This window comes from Cyprinus carpio, chromosome A12 (genome assembly GCF_018340385.1).
Source record: "Cyprinus carpio isolate SPL01 chromosome A12, ASM1834038v1, whole genome shotgun sequence".
Lineage (NCBI taxonomy): Eukaryota > Metazoa > Chordata > Actinopteri > Cypriniformes > Cyprinidae > Cyprinus > Cyprinus carpio.
The window spans coordinates 9,192,380-9,215,475 of NC_056583.1; the positions used below are offsets into that span (position 1 = coordinate 9,192,380).

Sequence of the window (23,096 nt, forward strand, 5' to 3'; positions counted from 1 at the left end):
GACCACTAGCAGCTGAAATGGGTACTGCAGTGAAAATATTGGAGAGTTAGGGTGTACTCACACTAGACAATCTTAACTGTGCCTGAGCGCATTTGACCCCCAAAGCCCGGTTCGTTTGACTAGTGTGATCGCTCTGGTGCGGTTTGTTTAGCTGTCCCTGTCCCGGTTAGAAGAGGTGGGCCAGAGAACGGTTCAGTTGGGCTCGGGCACGGTACGCATGTAGTGTGAGTGCCAGACCACGGAACAGATACTATTTTGTGTGCGCTACGGTCATCATTACGACCCGCAAACATATAATATTACTACTACTACACTACATTTTTCAATTAATTTAATTCAATCAAGTATATTTACCTTAATAATGGATCTGGTTCTCACCTTAATGATGAACTGGAATTAGTCTGCGATTTATAGCTGCAAATTCTTTTTATTAACATCAGCTGCCTGCGTTATAATTCTCTGATACTTACAAGTGAAAATCAAGGCATATCACATAAATGACAAATTTATTAGGTAGAATATTAGCGAAAGTGGGTTTCTCCGTTATCTTGCACATAACATAAGTGTGCTCTGGTCTGGAAAATTTAGTGCAAGTGTGAATGCAGGCCAGCAGGGGAGTGGGGAGGGGGGATAATCGCGCTCAGTTCAAGGCAACCGTGCCTAGTGTGAGTACACCCTTATTTCTTTCACCCCCTCCTTCTCAGACTCGACGCTCAAGCGGGTTGCCAGATTGAGGACATGCCACAGGAATGAGCACAATTCACCCAGTAGCTGTTTAGGCACCACGCAAACCATGCAATTTCTACCAAGGGGAACCTCTTCTACCTTTTGCACTGCAATGCATTTTTCATTGCATGAGAACATGATGTGTGGCATGAGAGAGCGCCATGGCTTGTCGGACGTAGCAACAAAAACTAAGGGGCGCAAGTCTTTGCGAAGGGTCAATTAACAATGAAAGGTGACAAGCCTTAGACTTTAAGGTAAAAAGCACTGGACACCCCCGCAGATCCTGTCGCAGGACATCTAATGCCAAATTCACACTACAGGATTGCCGACAGGTCAGGCTGTGATCGGGGGAAAATCAGCGGGTGATCAACGCTCTGCAATCTTTATGTGTGAACAACTCAATGACACATCAAAGAGGCTCACTGACACGTCGCTGATGCCTCGCAATCGGCAAACAAATATCTAGCATGCTAAATATCTGGAATGTTCGGCCGACTCAACATCACGTGGTGTCAGGTGTCGTGATGAGCTACAGCCAATGAGAGAGCAAGGCATGTGTTGAGGTCAGCGGAAGAAAAACAGCAGCAGCAACACAGCTTTGAGAAAAGAAATGGAGCAAAATTTTTCATCATGCAAACAGCTTGCAGCACTAATTTCTTCCCAATTTTCATTTTAATATAAACAACTTCTGTTTCACTTGTTGTTTTGTGTCATTCCCGTTGTGTGAATACCACAACAACTTCAAGACAGACAATCAAGTCATGTAGTCTAAACAGCACAGCGATCTGCCGATATTTAAAGTCCTTTAGTTTGAACTTAGCTTAAAAGGCATTCACAGATCACACTAGTTGAGCTTTTTAGATAGATGCCGAGGCTATTTAAATGGGTTATAATCTGCTCTCTCTGACCTAGTTTGTTTGGCTATATATGGCTGCAATACGCTGTGTTTTACACCAACTGGCAACCCAGGATGTCAAATTTGGTAAATTGGCAGTGGGCGGGACCACACAGACTGAAACCAAAACAGACATTCAGACACGGAAAGCACATTTCAAAGCAGAAAAACTGTAGCAAGTATGTGAACTTAGAATGTTTCTTAAATATCTGCAAACATAAGCCTATTATGGTATTTTTACGCTTTAGTACAGTCATATATATATATATATATATATATATATATATATATATATATATATATATAATATATATATATATATATCTCACATACAGCACCTTTAAAACCCATAGAGAAAAGTATTTCATTTTAAAAGCATTTTAAAATTCTTTTCTGAGCTCAAACCATATTTTTTATCAAATAAAAATGAACTTTGGTTTAATAAAATCTTAATCTAATTGGTTGCCATTAAGAACACAGACAGCAGCAGCTGCTATCACTTTAAGCCCTACAGGAATTCAGTTTTGGCATTTTCTTTCTAAAATGTTATGCTCACTTAACCGATGGTGCTAAGTGATTGGATACTCATCAAGTCAGGAGAAGTTTTGAGTATATTTTACATTCAAGTACAAAGAGAAGGTAAGTTCACAAGACTCAATTTGTTATTTGCATGCTGTCTGAGATGTGGCGTGCACAGAAAACCATCTCTAACAGTGTGTAAGTACCAAACTGGGTTCTTTTTGGCATCTTCTTGCACCTGAATGGTTTAAAACCAGAGCTGTCATGATGTACAGAATTCTATTGGAATATTAAAAATAAACTGGACCAACAATGATTCTGAAAGAATACGTGCCAGCAGTCTACTGCCAGCAAACACAAAAACATTTTTACAACTTTACAAAATCCTGTATTGTGGTTGAAGTTAATTTTCCAGTACAAAATTTAAAAAATGTTTTAAAAACCACATCTAAAAAAAAAAAAAAAAAAATGTAACCAAAATAAACTTTTCATACCAACCTGGGCTGAGTTTCGGCAGATTACACCCTTTAACTTTATTCAAGTGCTTTATTTATGTGATTATAGTTAAATTTGAATTTATAAATGAAATAATTGAAAAGGGCAGAAAACAAAAAAATACAAATACATATCTAAATTAAAGGACTGAACCAAAAAAAATTAATAAAATAAGTAATGTAGGAAACATGCTTCAAAGACTGGGAAAAATAGGGATAAACTAAATAAATAAATAAATAATCTGTCAATGACTTACTGACTTGCAGCCATCTTGGGCCTTGAAATAAAGTCTCTACAAATATAACTATTATATTATATTATATTATATTGGAGCTGTCTGGAACGCAGCATTAGGTTAACATTTGAATAAACGAGCGGCTAAGTGCGACTGTGTTAAGTGCATTTTTGGGAAACGCATGTGAAACAATAACGAACATTCGTAAAATTACTCGTAGAAAACGCTCTTAAGCGCTAAGATCAATCATTATCAGGAAACCCGGCCCTGGTATATTAAAAGAAAAGAAAGAAGACATAATCAGGGCTCTAGAGTGTGACCAATTTGGTCACACATGCGACCTAATTTCTCAATGGTGCGACTAAAAAAATCAGAGGTTGCACCGGTGCGACCAACCGTTCGAGGGGAAAAAAAGTCTCCGCGACTCACAATAGGCTCAAGCTTGCCGCAAAGCACCGGAAAAAGTAATTACCATAAATGTGAAAGGGGGAAATAGTAAGGAGATATTTGTATTATTTACTAATAAACTAGTGTTTTCTGAGTCTGTGTCGCAAGGATGAATTTACTGATCCTGACCCGCCATCTCCTCATTAGACGCGCCTTTAGAGGAAGTGCATCTTTACGGATTATGATTATAATGAAAGAGTTTTTGTTTTCGATTTGTTTTATTTCGTTAAGTAGTCATTTAAAGATAAATAAAATAGATATTTTTATCATGTCTATAGATATATTTATCATGTCTATTTATCATGTCTATAGATATATTTATCATTTAGGCATGTTTTCACTGAGCGTCGGTTCATTTTTGTACTCCTATTAAAGACGACACGGTAGAAACCGAACGGTTTGTTGATATCGTGAGTGCACACAAATAAAAGTGAGATGTTTTAAGTTTAAATTTCAGCTTAGTGAAACACTTTAAGCACCAACACTTTTTCAATAAGTTACCTTTCTTGTAGAATTGTGCTTCAAATAAAGAACTTAATGTTGACCAGATTGTTAGTTAATCATTTAGGCTACAAGTCAATATTGCCTATATGGACAGCAATTTATATAAAAAAGTGAACTTGTAAAATTGCGGTGTTAAATGCGATGTGGTCGAACATTTGGGTGCACCTAACTTTTGTGCTGGTGCACCTAAGAAAAAAAGTTAGGCGCACCAGTGCAACCAGTGCAAAAAGTTAGTCTACAGCCCTGATAATAAAAAAAGTAACTTAATCAGTAAAAATATCAGTAACAGTTTAGCTTTAAACCAATTCAGAAATCGAGTAGCAGATGAGATTCTGTAGGCATCCTGTGATCATCCAATATCAAAAGGACTTAAAAGTCGACACCTCCATTGCCCCGCAGCGCACAAAACCCGGCTCTCCTTAAGCGCTGGCTCGCAGCGGCAGGCTTCCAACGAGCCTGGGCCGCGCCCCGATCTCACCGCAGCAAAGCCTCACTGGCTTCCCGCTTCATCTCAACCTTTTACCGTGGCTCTTCCGGCTGCAGCATCATCATGCAGCCAGGCCTCAAGCTCTTGCGCTAGCGGCACAGGCCGTGATGCAATACAGTTTTAGGTAAGTCGCTAATAGGTGTCGTTGGTTGCTGAAAGTTGTTAAACGACATCGTGTCACAAGGATCTTTATTTGTTTTTATTTATTTTTTAGCCACGTCGCAAACAGCATAGAATACAAAGAAATTTCTACGATTTTCTTAATTTCGTGAGTATTTTTTCCCCTGCATTTCAAATTACACTGCACTCAGATAAACAGATAGAAAAGACTGATTTGTGAGAAAATGATTCAACTATGTACCTAAATGACTATCGATTATAGGCACATAAGGTTTACCAAAAAGAAACAATCAACAAGTGCAACCTAATTCACATGTGACGTGAGTATTACTAGGCACCTCTCTCCAAGTCTAGCCAACGTGCGCATCGGCTAGTTTTTCAATACTTTCTTCTTCGCGTGATTAAGAGGAAATGCATGTATTTTTAAACCTAATAACCTTAAAGTTGCCAAAAAAAAATAAAAAAATAAAAAACCTACTGCAGTTCTCGCTCCTTCAGGAGCTTTTTCTGAAGCAAGCGTGGCCCCCGCTCCTCTCCCTCTCAGCTCTATACTTCATTTAAAATCACAATATTCTCTTTTATAGCAACATCACTGCCCGTTCCACCAAATGCTGTTGCCTTGGAGCCACTTCCAATGGTTCACAACATCCGGGCCCAAATCCTGGCAAGTGCGGAATTAGATCCTTAATTTAAGGTCATCACTAACAATTAATTGGGTAACAGAGTTTTCTGTGGATTATTCTGTCGATTAGTCGGATAATTATAATTTATTTTTTCTGTGTGTGTGTGTGTGTGTGTGTGTGTAACAAAAAAAAAAGTAACTAAACAATAGCCTTCTAAATTACCTAAAATACATTTATAATAGTAATGAGGCCGTGGTGACTGGTTTAAATGAAGTATGAAAAGCAATTATTGATACTGTCCTATTGAACAATCTTATCATAATATTATAAACAATATAATGTACATGCACATTATATCAAAAGCCTTCAAAGGGCACCAACGTCCCAACAATTGTTTCTACATGTCACTGTGCAGTCTAATCCTCGTTTGGCTAAACATTTTATTGAAATGTACACAATCTTTAATATTGGACTATTCATTACGACAGAAAAGCTACAGCAATCATAAATCCTCGAATGTGGACATCAAAACGTTGCCATTTTTCATTACGTTCAGCCATTCCAATGAAATAATCTGTTCAGCTTTCCCCCATAGGTGGCACGACTTAAAGAAGGGTTCATGATCAGCCCTTTCGAAGCCCCGCCTTCTCAGTTTTGCATTAGCCCATTGAAGTGGCTACTCTGAAAATTCTGCGACAAGAAACTCCCAATCGATCTGCCAGCTCCATATAATTTGCCGCTTCCAAGCATAATCACCTCGATTGCTCTTAATGAATCCCCTCTCTCAACCGTAGAACAATGATCTTGCAACCAATTTATAAAAAAAATAAAATAAAATAAAAAAGTACAAAAATAAATAAATTAAAAATAATAAATAAATAAATAAATAAATGGGTCTTAGCACTTGGCTGGCAAAAGTAAACATCACCTCAGCTTTCAAGCTATGTCTATGCATGCAAATTCATGACACTTATTTGGGGTACACTGACACAGGAAATTCTATTTTTTGTACTCTTAACTTTTAAAGGCAAGCCTCACCAAGATTTTCTGACTCGTTATCGGAAGCATCTTTTTGAATTCGTTAAAAATTACGCAAAGTAATCCTCATAGCATCCCCCTTTAGACAACTCGCTCAGAGTATTGAACTCCTGGTCAGGTGCTGCAAGAGTGTTTCCCGGCGGAACAATGTTTCTCTTTTAAATACCAGCAAGGCTCACCCATCTGATGCAGCGAGTGTTGAATTCCCGTCAGATGCCTCAAGAGCCTCCTGGTCGAGCAAACCTTGCCTTTTCCATTCAACTACCGGCGAGGTTTACCCGTTGGATGCCGCAAGTATTAAACTCCCCTCAGATGCTGCAATAGCTTTCCAGGTCGAGTGAATGTTTTCTTTCAACTAACGGTGTTGCTTACCCGTCTGTGCAGCGAGCATTGAGCTTCCGTCGGATGCCGGCGAGAGCCTCCCGGCCACACAACTTTACCTTTTCCATATTACGGCCAGCAAGGCTTACCCGTTTGATGCAGTGTGCTCCCATTGGACGTCGGCGAGAGCCTCCAGGCTAGACAACTTTACTTTTTCCTTTCTACGGTCGCCAAGCTGACCTATCCAATATTAGAGTATCGAGCCCCCGTGGGAGGCCAGCGAGACCCTCCGTTTCCATTCTACGATCAGCGAGACGTACCCAAAAGTGGTACGACGTACCCAAAAGTGGTACGACGTACCCAAGACGTACCTAAAAGTGGTAGCCTATTTTAGTGAGCTAGGCTACATTTATATGCAAAATGTCAATATTCTCATATATTAGGCCTATATTTTAATTTATATTTTAAAATTCCTTTAATAAAACAACATGCATTTTTGTTATTCGTTACCTGTACTTTATTTTGACAGACAACTTCTTGGCAAAATATATTTGTCTGTAAGAAATTGATGTGTGTTTTATAAATTATTTTCTTTATTTTAGTAAAGCGTGAGGCACTGTATAATTTCGTTCCCATTATTTAGGCCTAATTAAAACAAGAAACTAATAAATTAAACCTGCACGATTAAGCTAAATCATTGAAATTCTAAAGAATGGACGGATTAATAAAACGTCCTCACGATTAAACTCAAGTTCTCTCATTATAATCAACAAAGTGCAAATGATGTAAAAAAGAGCTTTATTAATAGACAACTTCAGTGATTTTAAAAGGGAGCCGCCGTTACTTGCTTACATAGAATTTAAGTTAAAAAAATAAAATTGCAGCCGCATTTAAATGCAGGTGTGTAAAATGTCTGCGTACAAGATTTGTGCGGCGCGAGTGATGCTGAGTGCATGCGCCGTATTTATTCTTATTAGTTTTATCTTCATTACAAATCTTGTTTGGTTTCATTTTGGATAATTGCATGTAAAAAATTATTTACGTTGTAATGCATATGCAAAATGTGAATAATTATTCATATTTAAGTGTTTGTGCGAAAATTATTAATGCGCATGCAGGACAGGGAGGCGCCCTCTACATCACTTGAATTTTTTTCCTGATAATGAATTAACTTAAAATTGTGGTGTCTCACATACATGAGAAATATATCTACAGAAAACTTGAAATGTCTTTTAAACTAATCAATTCAGAATAAAAGCATTATGTAATCTGTGAAGGATGTATTTCTCTTTATCTTGCAGCCGACAAGAAAACATTTGTTTATTAATAAATAATTAAAATGTCTCCTTTTTTTACAATTATTAGGCTACTTCTGCCTGTGCTTTGGGGCAAACTTAATGCATGTGCTTGAGCGTGGAATATATTAAGGCTCATTATGGATTATAGATGTAAATGTAATATAATCCTGCGATTAGTTGAATTATGACAAATGAATGACTAGTAACTAGAAAAATCTTACATGGGAGGCAGACCTATTAAATAGCCTCTAGACATCTCTGTTAAAGTTTTTAAAGCATTTTATACGCGTTTGCATAAATTCTTCTTTCAGAACGGTCTGTAATGGAGAGATGTCTTAACACTGGGGGCAGCTGTGGCCTAATGGTTAGAGATTTGGACTTGTAACCAGAAGGTTGCAGGTTCGAGTCTCGGTGCTGGCAGGAGTTGTAGGTGGGAGGGAGTGAATGAACAGCGCTCTCTTCCACCCTCGATACCCGCAGCGCTGGATATAGCTGCCCACTGCTCCAGGTGTGTGTTCACGGTGTGTTCACTTCTCACTGCTGTGTGTGTGCACTTGGATGGGTTAAATGCAGAGCACCAATTTCGAGTATGGGTTACTATACTTGACAAATGTCACGACTTTCACTGATTTTTCCTCTGAAACACAAAAACGAAAATTTAAATAAAATTGATATATATATATTTTTTTTGAGAATGGCCAACCCTTCTCTGCAGATATTGTTGCTTCTGGTTTGTGCATTGTAAATAGGCTACAAAAAAAAATAATAATAATAATGAATAATAATAATAATGTCTCCAAAACCTCCAAAATGTTTTTTGTCATGTCTGTAACGCATGTATATTCCCAAATCTAAAAAAGCCTATACAACATCATAGACGGATCATACTGATGTCTGGACTGGTCTGGATGTCGTTTGCGAATTTATTTATTTATTTATTTTTTTAGTTAAGGCAACTTCCTCTGAAGTTATATAACCAATAAACTATATTGCGCTATAGGCCTACATTAGTCAACATTTGAAGTGGATCAAAACCTTTCTTCAAAGTTGCCCTAAAACCAAAATGACGAGTCCTATCTAAACCTGTTCTGCAAGTTTGATACCCTCAGAAGACACTGTACACATGAAAGAACAAGAGATTCACACATTTATCTCGACCCCCACAAACTATACAGAACTACCCCCCAACCCCAGCCCCCTCCAGCTGAACTGAATTCGGTCTGTTTTTTGGCTGTGAGGAACGGTGTGTTCTCATGTTACTGGGCTGAAACATGCCTGCACTCACAGCAGCCTTACTCTTTTTATTCATTATTTTCCCCCGCAGCCCATATTATTGTTTTCACAAGACCATAATAATAACAAATTATCAATTGATAATTAATCATTATTTTACGAAAATCATTGTTATTTGTGAACGTAGCGTTTGAGGAAGGCTTTAAGACCAAGCGGAATCCTCCATCAGCTGCTCCCGCTTCACAGCAAGTGGGACTCGCGCTAACTGCACCCAGCTTCAAAGTCCGCAAGTTTTGATTTTACTAAATCAATTTGAGCGAATACAACGTACTGATCATGAGCCCAACATTTAGCAAGGCAGGAAAAACATTCAGGCTACCTGGAGGAAGATGTATTTCATTGTAAGTTAATGCTGTTAAATAGAGAGTCAAATAGAGAGAGAGAGAGAGAGAGAGAGAGAGAGAGAGAGAGAGAAATAATAATAATAAAAAAACCGTGTTGGCTATTCCTAAACTTGGAGCTCATTATTGAAGTGCAAAGCCAAACACCAGAAGCAAACTCTCAGTGTTCTTTCATTGAAAAGTATGCATTTTGTTTATTCACAGGCTATATGGTTGAAATAATATTTTAGTTCAAAACTTTAAGTGCCATTGTTTAATAAAAATGCTTTATTGGCTAACGTTTCATAGACCTTCAGTTGTTAGGCTTTAAAATCCCATAACATTTGTAATTTCACAGTATTTTCACCTCCTAAAATCACTAACCTTTAAAGTCACAATTCTATAATGGTAAAATTTACTCAGGCCGATGGCACTTTTAATTAGGTACATTATGGTTTTTTTTTTTTTTGTTTGTTTGGTTTTTTTTAGAATAATTGTAGCTTACATAAATAGGTGAAGCAAAACAAATATGAATAATATTTGGATCGTCCCCTATTTTTTCCCTTATTTTCTTAAAGAATAAACACTTATTTTCTACAAGAATAAACATGATAACATATTATTAATTCATAGAAATAATTTAAGCAATTAAAACCTGATAACATATTATTAATTCATAGAAATAATTTAAGCATTTAAAAACTTTTTTTTTTTTTTTTAAAAACTTGAACTTCAATACTATTAAACTGACTTTAAAATCTCAAGGAGTTTATAAGTTAAAAAGGGTAAAATGTCACAGTGCATGTTAAATAGTCTAAATGAACTTGTGTTAACAATATATTTAGAACTAACAATATAATTCGATTTTTTTTTTTTAAATGAACAATTCCTGTATAAAAATGGGACAGCAACCTTTATATCAAACATTTTTAAATAGTCCACAGCTGAGGAACGCGCGAGGCAGGTTGAGCGTGCGAAGTGAATGTGCTGCACAAAGTCATTTTCAGATGCAATGAAAAAAAAAAAAAAAAATTTAAACCCTGGATAGCCTAGATTAGGCCCAGACTCTGTTCCTAAGTATATAATAATTATAATTTACCCCACAGTAACAAATTTTAACCGATTAATCGCCTATTTTCGTTTGCTGCATGTTATTTTATTTATTTATTTATTTATTTAAAACAGGCTAAAAAATAAATTAAGTTTGTGAGAGGAAAAAAAATATATATATAAGTCATGTATAAGTTGCATTTTATTACATTCAGAAATAATAACGGCTGGCCTAATAATGTTATAATGTGCCAACAGGATATTTTTAGTTCTCTTCACTTTACAACAAATCCTTTAAATTTAACACATTTATCAGAACAGAACAATAATTACAAATATATAATTCGAATGGATAAATAAAACTGCAGTATATAATAATAATATAGGCTTAGCTATAAACAAACAAAAAATAAATAAATGAATAATAATTTAAAGCGAACCATAAGGTAAGGTTGGGCTCTCATTCGGGAGAAATCCAAACGTTTCCATATTCGTGATGTTGCCTATTTCAAGCTTAACTATTATTCATTAGGAAAAAATAGGCTTTATAGTTCACGCGTGTTTCAGTATCGATGAAAAAAAAAAAAAAAAAAAATCATAATTAACAAAAATATGCCAAAGTGGACCGCTGCTCGCGCCGAATGGCACGGTGAACGGCTACTGTTTCCAATGAATGTGCGCGAGGCACCAGCGCGATCAAACAGCTGAAACAGAAAATACAAAATTTTTGGTCACACAGTAAAGGCATAATTCAAAAATGCAAAGTGTTAGCAGTTTGAAAAATTAAGAATAATAACAGAATTAATCATAATTATTGCTAAATGCTGGACCGTTCTCATTTCTATCTGCAAATGGAACCTGAAGGATTTTTTTTAAACCAAGAATGAACCGAAACGAAAACATTAGCTTTTTATCCGTATATATAGGCCTTATTTAATGACTGTTTAATAACAATAGCAAGCATAAGATCCTTTGTGTAAAGGTCTTCTTTTAATTTTTGATGAGTAGACTGTAGCCTAAGACTATCCTACATTTTGAAATTAACTCACTGTATATTTTTTTAATGGTTTTTTAAAGATGGTACAATGTTATATCATAATGTTATTGTTTGTTTTACCTTCTCCTTTTATCTCATTTTACAATTACATTCAGTTCGCAATCCGTCCCTTTGCGCCACCTGGTGGTAGTTTCGCGAATGAATTTAACACTTGACTGACTTGCAGTTAACGCCGCGGCCCTGCGGCGGCGGCGGCGGCGGTATTACTCATTTTGGTTGTCTACCATCTGTAACTTTCCCCTCTCATGGTTGGAGAGACTACCCATCTGGTGTCGCAAGTATGGGTCAGCCCAAACCTTTTTATCTGCCAAACTGAGAGGACCCAGACGTCCGTCGTCCTGAGTCTTAATCTCCAGTCGGTGGCTTCATGGGCTCTCTCGGTCAGCTATTTGCCCTTCGCCCACTGAATAGCAGGGGCTTGTCAGCCTGTAGGGCCCGTACGCCGACACCGTGACCTATTTCAGATGAGGCAACTCGGGTCCTCCCGGTCGAGCTATAAAATCACACTGCTCCTTCTCATTGGCCGGTAGGGCTCATCCGTTCCAACGCGGTGAGCTCCCGTTGAGCATTGGCTCAAGCCCTACCGACCGGGTGCCCCAAACCTCGCAGTCCGGTACCAGCAGCCGGTAGGGCCTACCCTTCCAACGCTTAAGTCGCTCCCACCTGAATATGTAGGCTCTTCCGGCCTGCCAACCAGCTGACTTCTAAGGAAAATAAAAACTAGTCCCTGCCAGTACTTACAATGCTATTTTTGGGGGGCGTTATTAATCTGGCGGCTGTCCTTGTCCAATTGCTTTTTGGGGGGTACTCTAGGTTCGGGCCCGAGCTCGGAGCCCTTGTTATTACTCAGTGCAACTTATAACATCCAAGTGAAAGATATAACACAAACATGTCAGAAAAATAAAAAACAGAATTAGTTGGAAAAAGGATCTTTGCCAAAAGGCACCCTGAAGATTCTGAGGTAGATGAGACTAAAATTGAATTATTTGGCCTCAACACCAAACGATATGTCTGGTGGAAATCCAATACAGCTCACCATCAAAATAACAGCATTCTACAGTAAAGCATGGAGGTGGTAAAATCCAGTTATGTGGGTGTTTCTCTGCAGCAGGGACTGGATCAGGATAGAAGGAAAAATGGAGCAAATGGGGCAAAGTACTGTCAAATTATTGAGGAAAAAATGCTGCTCTCTGCCAGAAAGTTGTCAAAAAAACCTTTCAACATGACAATCACCCAAAGCAAATGGAAAACCTGACAACACAGTGGTTGAACGAAAAAAAGGTGAATGTCCTTGCATGGCCTAGTCAGAGTCCAGACTTAAAGTCCATTGAAAATCTGTGGAATGACTTGAAGACTGCAGTCCATAAACAGTCACCATCAAATTTAACTGACAATGTCCCGTGCACTAAGTTGTGTTAATATACCACATTTTAGTTCTAACTACTAAAGTTCTGTTATAAAAATGCTTGATTGACTGATGTTAAAAAGTGTACTTGTTACACCCTAGAGACAGATCCCCTGTGAAGACCTCGTCGGCCATTGGCAGAAGATCACGAGAACCAGACGAGTCCTCTGTTCAATCTGATGTGCATTGCAGCCTGGAATTAAACCACACTGTGCCGGTTTAGTCTGGCAAGAGGAGAACTGGCCCCCTGACTCGTTTCTCCCAAGGTTTTTTTCTCCATTTCTGTCAATGATGGAGTTTTGGTTTCTTGCCACTGTCGCCTTTGGTTTGCTTAGTTGGGGACACAAATTCCTACATCATTGTTGACTTGACTGCATAGACGATAGACGGAGTGTTGTGAACTGTGCTGGACAATGACATCACTGAATCAACAATGAACTGACTTTAACTGATAAACTGACTGTTGTCCTCTTGCATTATCAGCACGTTTTTCCTGTTTAACACTGTAAAGCTGCTTTGACAAAATCTGTATTGTATAGAGTGCTATATAAATAAAGGTGACTTGACATGCATAACAGTAACAGACAGAGGGAACTTAGTAAATTAAAATATGTAAATAAAACAATATAAACAATGACCATTACTTGACATAAAAATGCCATGGCTATTTTACCAGCAGTCTGATATTGGAAATGAGAATCATAAAATTTCACTGGTATTAGCATGGACTGAATTTTGATAACTTGAAGATTGCAATTCCACAATTAAACATTTCTGAATTTCTAATCGTAAGGGTTTACAGAGATAAAAGCAGAATCCAAAGACAAATTCAGGTGCCAATTCATTTATGATGAGTTTACTCCTACTCCTACTCCTTTTTTTAATACAGAAGGGGTCTCCAAACTTGGTCCTGGAGGGCCAGTGTCCTACCTACCCCTTGTCCAAATACCCACATTTGAGGTCACAGAAACCTTTTCAATGTATGTTAAATATTAATAATAATTAGATATTACATATAATTTGGTAGTAAAACAAAGAGTTGCACGTTTTATTGGTGCAAATGAGTAGTGGTGATAATTAGGAATGCACCGAATGTTCTGCAAAAAGACCAAATATATATTGTACCGAACAATGATATGACACAATCAAATAGCAACCAGCGATGAGTGAAAGGCGCGCACTCTTTATAAGGCAGACATGTCAGCAGTCTTTGCATTTAAAGTGGTCATATGATGTGATTTCAAGTTTTCCTTTTTCTTCGGAGTGTTACAAGCTGTTGCTGAATCGATAAGATCCCTAAAGTTGCAAAGACTAAAGTCTCAAACCCAAAGAGATATTCTTTATAAAAGTTAAGACTCATCCACACCCTCCTAAAACACCTCGTTTAAACACGCCCCCACATGTCTACGTCACAGTGTGGGAAGATTTGCATAACGCCGCCCAGAGGTTCACGCAAAGAAAGAAGGCGTAACTTTTATTCTTGCTGTAGCATTGTTGCTGCCGCCACCATGTCGTGGAGACACTGTGTGTTTCGTTGTGAAAGCAAAACTACTTTGTTTGGCTTTCCAAAAGAGGACACAACTAGAAATCAGTGGTTAAGTTGTATTTACAACATTGTTCCAGAACAGTTCAACCCAAATATTCAGATGTGACTAACTCACAGCCTGTAAGTAAATTTTCATATTCAAAGGATTTGCCACTGATTATTCAAACGTGAGTTTTGAGCAGTGTAGAGTAGGGCTTGAAAAGCGAAGAAGAAAAAAAAAATCCATCGGTTCACTCCGAGCAGAATCTATATTTTAACTTTTCTGTTCCTGCGTTCCTCTGATATTATTACCGTTCTGAAACCGGTTCGGGTGGAAGAAATACTGGTTAATAATTTTTTTTTTTGTTTTGTTTTATTCTTTGCCTATAATTTGCCTAATAATAATAATAATAATAATAATAATAATAATAATAATAATAAAGTAGAGCATTTTCTTTACTCAAAAAGAAAAGGAAAAAAGAGAGATCAGGTAACGTTAGCCAATAACCTGCTGCGCTTAGTCATCCAATACAGCATCATCTTTTCTAGATTTTGGCAAAATTTAGGCTACAAAAAAACAAAAAACTAACAAAAAAATCTATCAACACTTTAAAGACATCAAAGTATTTTTGAGATATTTAAAAATGTTTGCTGCATTTTAAAAAAAAAAAAATTCACTTGTATAAGATTGCGTTTTTGAGAGTGGAAAAAAAACATAAGTCATATAAAAACGTCAATCCAAAAACAAATTAATTTAAGGTGAAGCTGATGCCTACCTCTCTCATTCGGCAAGAATCCAAATGTTTCCATATTCCCGATGTATCTGGATGCTAAAATATTATTTATTATATAGTGTTTGTACTTTCATTAACATAAAACATCATCCTTCACATCGGTTTTATCAGCACAGTAAGGCGCTGTCACGCTGAATGCAACAGAGCAGTGTAACTTTTTATTTGTTTCTTTAGAATACCTCACATTAAATTACACCAAATAATGTTTTTTTTTAACCAACATCATATGACCCCTTTAAAACTGTCCAATAAAGACACAAAAAGAGCACCGACAGCGAGAGACTGTTTAGTACTGCATCGCATGTCTTCGATGAGAAGAAGAAGAGGTGATTGTTGCTAGTTACTGTATGATGATTGAAATCGCAAAATGGCCATAAACAATTAGTAAATAAACAGCAGAATGTTATGTTTTCTAAAACACGCACGAATTGCATGTATTCTGACAGTGCTGAATGAACTCGCAGTAGATCTGCTTGTTAACCAGGGTTCAAAGACCAAAGCGTGAGGAAAATCTGCGCTGAACCAGTGTTACTCGTTAGTTGCTCAGTCACATTTTTATGATTTTTTACAAGGCATGTGACAATGCGATACGTACAACGTATTCGTAATGACACTCATTTATAAATCTGCTGTCAACAAAAAGAAGCGCTGAGGTCTTCCTGCGCGTTTCTGCCAAAATAAAAGCTGAGAAGAAGCGAGAACTCCATCAACATTTATAAATGTTAGTATTGTTATTTTTCTGTTGTTCTATAAAATAAAATAAAAAGTAACATTATAATAATGATACTAATCATTACAATAGCTCTGTTAATACTCTGTTAAGACAGTGCCACATAAGGGACATGTTTTACCACTCTGTATAAAGCAGTATATTGGTGTATCAGAGTTTTAATAGGTTTTACATATTTCCTTGTCTATTTTTACTCCTTTTAAATGTGTGTGTTTTCTTTAAGAACTGAGCGATCACATGACAGGTAGCAGGAAGTAGCCTCTCCATATAAAGGAGCATTCTTCGCATGGGTTTAGTATTATCTAGGGACCATGTGTGATTTTGAAATTACCTTCCTACATGTGAATTTCGTGTGGTGTCAAGGCTTTGAGAGTACCGTTCTATGGTTTAGATGGATTAAATAATAATAATAAAAAAAGACTCTTTTAGCAGTCTGACTATTCTCAATGTATACCGTGTCGTTTTAGTTCTGTGTCATTGTTTTGTGTAAATACACTATTGTTGTTTTATGTCAGCCATCTTGATGTCTTTAATCTGCTCACCCAACATCTAAACATTTTAAACAATTCTTTGTTTTAAATTGTGTAGACTCAGACGATAAAGCTGACTGTTACATATTGGTGGCCCGTACGGAGGATGATTGCTACTGAATGGTTTAGTTTGGTGATAGAAAAGACATTGGCGTATAAAAAACAAAACAAAATGCTTTTACTTACACTGCTCCTTATACTAAGTACCTGTATCAAACATCTGGGAGTTTTCATGATGAACAGAAATGTGGTTGTGAACATTAAAAAAAAGAGCTTGTTGGTCTTAAAGAAATTGTTTTAAAACTGGAGAAAATTTTTTTATGATTCTGTGGAAAGTAATTTTAACTGGGAGATGTGTTTTAAAGAGGCTGTGGACATGAGAATGCAGGAAATGGAGGAATATGTCAGAACTGTGCTAGAGACACTGGAGAAAGAGGTGAAGGATTGCTTATTGAGGAAGGACAAACAGTGGGAGGAAAAACTGGAACAGAGATGTCCAGCTGTACTCTGTGTCACTCATGCAGCAATCACCAGCCCAGAGGCCCTCAACCTGTCTACAGCTCAGCCTAACACTTCTTCATCTGGTAGTGACAACGGAAAACCACCATCTACAGAACCTGAAACCAGAACCATCTACTCCAGGTTACCATTTTCCAAAGAGGAACTTCTGGAGGCCCAAGCTGATGACACCACCATTCTTCAACTGAAGGCTTCATGCACTTCTTTGACCTCCAAACAACCCCGACTGCAAGAGCACCATCAAACATCTTTATATGCTACCCGTCATTCCTGGAGCACTAGTGCCCCTACTATTATGCCGCTTCCATCCTCAATCCTCCGAAAAGCATCACGGAAGGGTAAAGACTCTTTTGAGGGTTATGGAAGTCACCTGGTGGCCATCCATCCGGAGGGACGTCTGGCAGTTTGTGGATGATTGCAATCACTTCCGGAGGAAGGAGAGGTGTAGGACAGTGAGGGGCCAACAGTCATCACAACCGCCATATCATCATCATCATCATCATCATCATCAATCTTCAAAAACCAACACGCTTCCAACTTTCTCAACGAAGCCAGGAGCTAGGAGGTGCCAGGAAGGACCACACGCCAGAGTGACTGGGTCTAATGTATACCAGGGAGGATCAGCGCTACCTGTCCCAGGTTACCCAGTCTGGTTTAGAGTCCCTCCTCTCTTAAGTGTCTCTTATGCCTCCTCCATTTACCATGTGCCTAGGTGGGAAGGCCTGGTTTTAAGTAATTTCTTTCAAAGACAATTTTATGCACACAGGAGGGGTAACCTACAATAAGGAATATAAGTGTGGCAAATCCTGGATGGTATGGACTTCTTTCCCTCACACACCGTAGGCTGGGGGAGGGGTCTATGTGACAGTGCCACATAAGGGACATGGTTTACCACTCTGTATAAAGCAGTATATTGGTGTATCAGAGTTTTAATAGGTTTTACATGTTTCCTTGTCCATTTTACTCCTTTTAAATGTAAGCGTTTGCCTTTAAGAACTGAGACTCTCCTGTCATGTGAGCAATCACATGACAGGTAGCAGGAAGTAGTGTAAGGGAAACAGGTCAATTTAGCTCAAAGGGAATCATTTAAGATTTTAAAGGGAATTTGAACAGAATCACTGTTTCACGGCTGATCACTGAGACGGCCAGCGATTCGTGGAACGAGCCGTATAACATTTACTCTGCAATGGATATTAATATCCAAAGTATAGTGAAAACACTATTAATTAGCACAGTAACAAGATCGGCAGTTTAAGACATTAACTTGTAAGCACAAAACACAAGATTCTTCTCTTTTCAATATGAATAAGGCTTTATTAGATAAATCTAAGACATATGAACTAATCTAACACATAAGCACACGCACTCTCATTCACACAAGTTGCAGGAAGATAGAAAGTTAGGAAAGAATGGGTTTAAGAGAATGAAAATGTGAAATCCCAAGTTTACAGCAATACTTGAAATTGCATAGACATGAACAACCATCAATCACTTAATTAACTCTCGCATTGAGTTCCTCAATGAGGTTAAAATTATATTAGATACACCAGTTCAGTTTAGTCTGGAGGTACGTTACTTGTGATGCCTGTGAAAAGGGGGTTCCCTTCGTTGTCGTTGAAAAGGGGGTTTCCCGAGGTTGCTGATTGGCTGGAAGTTCAGTAGTCGTTGACGTGATGTCTTGGGAAGCCCATGGTTGGGCGTTGGCTGACGATGCGGAGTTGTGGGCTGGTTGAAGTTTCAGACGGGCACGCGAGGTCAGACTCGGAGACACGGCGTTACAAAACTTAACTCAGAACACGAAACTCTCAAACGGAAAAGAAAAGAAACTAAAGTAAAAAACAGAAGTTTGACGAGACTAGGTGGTGTTTCTTCTCATCATGGCTAAGTAGCAGCAGGCGTGCAGGCCGAAGCACGCTGGAACGGCGCTCAAAGAACGCTAAAAGTGATGACTAAAAGCAGCAGCTGAAAAGCCATAGCTAAAAGCAAAATTTGATGGTGTCCTGAGTATTTAAACTGGCCTTTTGGCCATACCTCAAATGTTGTCTTGACCAATTAGATATTGTCTTTGCTCGGGGTGTTACGATGTTTGTCCTACCCATTCATAAATCATATGTTATCTTATCAATCACGTGGTCCGAATTTTCCTGCTCTTGCAGGGTATAATTTTGAACATGATTCCTATGATAAGAATATGATACATTTGACAAATAACTGATGGCCAGAAATGATTTAAGCAAGAAGATTCGAACACACACATACTAAACATGAATATGAATACTTAAGCTATTCAATAGTTATTAAAAAGACATACACAATAAGTGATTAGAAACATGATAGTCAAATGTGTGGGTTTCATAAATGATATGGAGTTAAGCAATGGACTGATTTTACTTTAGAATTCTTTTTGTGTTCATCTGTAAAAGATAGTTTCTCTGCTTTTCTTTGACATAAGGATGTTCTGTGGAGACCAGAGGTTAAAAGGTCCCCTTAGGAATTTCAGTCTGGTTCTGCTAGGTGGGGGGAAGTCAACCCAACGATCTTGTTTACTCTCATGGGTTTACATGTGATGGTCAGGCTTTGCATCTCTTTGACCATCAATCTTGATTACTTGCCCCAAATTTGACAATCTCTTTTCCGAATTGAAATTGTCAATAATTGTTCTAATGGTGTTAATGTTGAAAGCTGTTCTGTGAAAGAGTAGTGGACTTGCTTCTGACTTGTTGCACTAGGAATTAATTTACAACATCCTGTTGCCTTTCTGAGGAATTCGGCTCCTCATGTTTCAACCATGGTCCTGATCGAATCTTTAATTTGTCTGGTTCAGGTCTGATACGCTACAGTAGCCTCTCCATTTAAAGGAGTAGTGTGGCCTAAGATAGATGCCTGACACCTCACCCAGGAAGCAGGTCGCTATTTGTTTATTGCCTGTGTTGAGAAAGAACATCTTGTGGATTTACTTACCAACCAGGACTATTTTGCACTTGCACTGTGGAATAACACATTTACCGGATTGTATATACACAGGTGGACACTTTGGACTATTACGCACGGATTGCTGTTGGACTGTTTTAGGGTATGAACTGAAAGACTCTTTTAGCAGTCTGACTATTCTCAATGTATACCGTTAGTTCTGTGTTATTGTTTTGTGTAAATACACTATTTTTTTATGTCAGCCATCTTGATGTCTTTAATCTGCTCACCCAACATCTAAACATTTTAAACAATTCTTTGTTTTAAATTGTGTAGACTCAGCCGATAGGGCTGATTGTTACAATACATTTATTATAACATTCACACATAGTGTTCAAATTAGGATCTGTAATATTTTCCTAATGTTTTAAATGAAGTTTCTTCTCAGCAAGACTAGTAAAAATACATGCCTGATTCAAGAAGGGGATCTGATGGCCGAAAAATATTGTTTTACCAACTTATTAATTTTAAGTTAAATTGTGCTTTGTTGGTATAATGTCTGCTAGAATTATAAAAATGTTCAGTGTTAAATGTTTTTAAATTGTTGTTTTATAACGTTTTTTTTTTTTTTTTTTTTGAAAAGCAAGACAAAACAGTAAAAAGCACATTTTGCCTATTTAATTTATGCAATGGTGAAAAAAAAAAAAAGGCTGGTATTTGGCCTTTGGCCCAGTGTTTCATTTTGTTCGATTTCGCTTCGGCCAAGAATTTTAATTTCAGTGTATCCCTAGTGATAATTATTTTGTCAACATTTGCAACTGCTTTTTATCACTTAATCAGAAGCACCACAAAATTAAATTGTGTCATCTGTTATAGGGACGTCTGAACAAACATTTAGTAGTTGATTTTAAAATGCAAAGTATTGAAAGTAAAAATTAAGCTCTGTAAACACTTGCATTTTTACAACACTGTAAGTGTGTCCCATCAGGTAAAGAAAAGATGTGGTCATTATGCGCACTTGAACAATTGGACCAAATACAGGAAATATGTCATATAAGTAGGAAAGTGGTCAAGCGCAAAGACAGCAAATGCAGGTATTTGGACAATGCAAGAGTTTAGCTCCAACCCTAATTAAACACCAGCTAATCAAGCTCTTACTAGGCATACTAGAAACTTCCAGACAGGTGTGTTCAGGAAAGTTGGAGCTAAACTCTGCAGGACACCAGCCCTCCAGTACTGACTTTGGAGACCCCTGTGGTACAGCCAGAGTTCAGCGTTCAGCTGGTGATCTCAACATGGCAGACATCATGAGAAAGTTACATTCTTATTAAGAATAAATAAGGTTTTGCTCTATGACTTATGACTAAAGTTTTTTCATGTGAGTGCACAAACTAATAAACAAATACTCAAACAATAAGTGATATTCATACTTTGATAACTTTTGTGGGTGAAAAAAACATGTAAAAGGCTTGTGCGCGTGTGTGTGTGTACTGGTATATATGGTTTATGAGGACACAAATGTGTATAATGACATGGGTACTACAACATAAACATGGTTTATGAGGACACTTCCTGTGTCCCCATAAAACAAAAGGCTTAAAAAAACATACAAAACAGTGCTTTATGAAATTCAAAAATTGGCAGTAGTTTTCTGTAAGGGGTAGGTTTAGGTGTTGGTGTAGGGCAATAGAAAATACAGTTTGTACAGTATAAAAACCATTACGCCCGTAAACAACAAATGAAAGTGTGTGTGCTTTGAGGAGAGGAAAAAGGCAGTACTGCTTGATCTCACACACTTTGTCACTATCAGCACTGAATTACAGGCATTGTTTATTATTTATATTCATTAATCATTCAGTGCTCCTCCAGCTGCTCTTTTTTTCTACACTGCATATCAGAGTACCATGGTAAATAACACACGATGCAATGGTAAAGCCACCTTTATGTAAGGGTGATAGTGAAGCACACCACTGTTTATAGCAGATTAATATTTATTAACAAACATGAGGACTCTCTTACCTGACAGCCCTTTTTATGGTGAAATCCCACCACCACGATGTGCAGCACGGGTCCCTCTTTACACTGAGAATCCATCAGCTCAATGATAATTCGATCAGAGTCCAAAAGAGAAGTAAAAAAACAAAACAAAACAAAACAATAAATTAAGCGTTTATTGTGTAGAGTCTATAACTTCCGCACCCTTTACCGTCAGTGTGTATGTCACGCGATGCTCCGCCTCCTTGCACGAACAAACATCCCGGACGAAAAGCAGACATATTCCTGGCTGCCGACAGAGGGCGCGCCATGGCTCGCCCAAATTACTCATCCATCCATCATCCATGTGCCGGTTTAATTTTTTATTTAAGTTGATTTAATTATAGCATTATTCTATTAATTCATTAAATGTACTTATAATTTCTAAAACATCAGTCCTTCATAGATTTTTTTATAGATAGTGAATTGTATTTTATTGATATTTTAAGAGTAAGCAAGTGACACAAAATAAAACATTTAATTATGAGATTCACCTTGTCTCACAGCAACAGCAACTAAGGTATCACTTAACTGTACGGTATCACTAACAGTGAAAAGCTTTAAAACATGTGCAGGCAAGTCAAAATTACTGGTAAAATGAGATTCCCCTTTATTTTCTGAGAAAAAAAAAACATGTAAATCCAATTTTGTTCATTTTTAAAATGGATTATCTGTGAAGCAAACTAGGTGAGATAATTTCAAAGTCACAAATAAATGTAAGAAAAGTCACTTGTTCTAATCTACATTATCTGTTGTCTTCCTAAACATCTTTTTTTTTTCTTTCTTTTTTTACATTAATGCCAAGGTACCAAAGATATAAGTACAGAGAATATCAACATTGCTTATAAAGAGGTGACATTACATGCAAATCACCATTTATAGACATATGTAACAATAAATAAATAATACAAAATGAAAGCTTTAACAAAATAAATTAAAAAGATTAAATTAACTGTTTTAAAAGCCTTAAGATTTTTGGAAGATGAAATAGTTTGAATGTACTGTTGAACTTCTTTTTCAAAAACAATATATAAAGGATTTTTGATGAGTAAATTTACTGAGGTGAATATGAAATTTTGCAAGAAGTAATAATAGGTTAATAATAAAATATTCATAATTTTCTCTTTTTGTATAAGAAGCCGAACAGTACATCCTTAAAAAGCAGAGAGAAACCCTGGAGCACACTGTGATTGATAACATAAGAGAATTCAATCCAAAATA

General features: G+C 37.3%; 1 protein-coding gene across 1 annotated transcript in view; it reads right to left on the reverse strand.

Moving 5' to 3' along the window:
* The window catches only part of avl9 (AVL9 homolog (S. cerevisiase)), a 700,673-nt gene extending 678,596 nt beyond the window's left edge, over positions 1 to 22,077 (reverse strand). The window contains exon 1 of the mRNA XM_042767395.1: positions 21,861 to 22,077. Within this exon, the coding sequence (XP_042623329.1) occupies positions 21,861 to 21,935 (75 nt within the window). The 5' untranslated portion in view covers positions 21,936 to 22,077. The remainder of the gene's footprint in view (positions 1 to 21,860) is intronic.
* Positions 22,078 to 23,096: the final 1,019 nt, after the last annotated feature.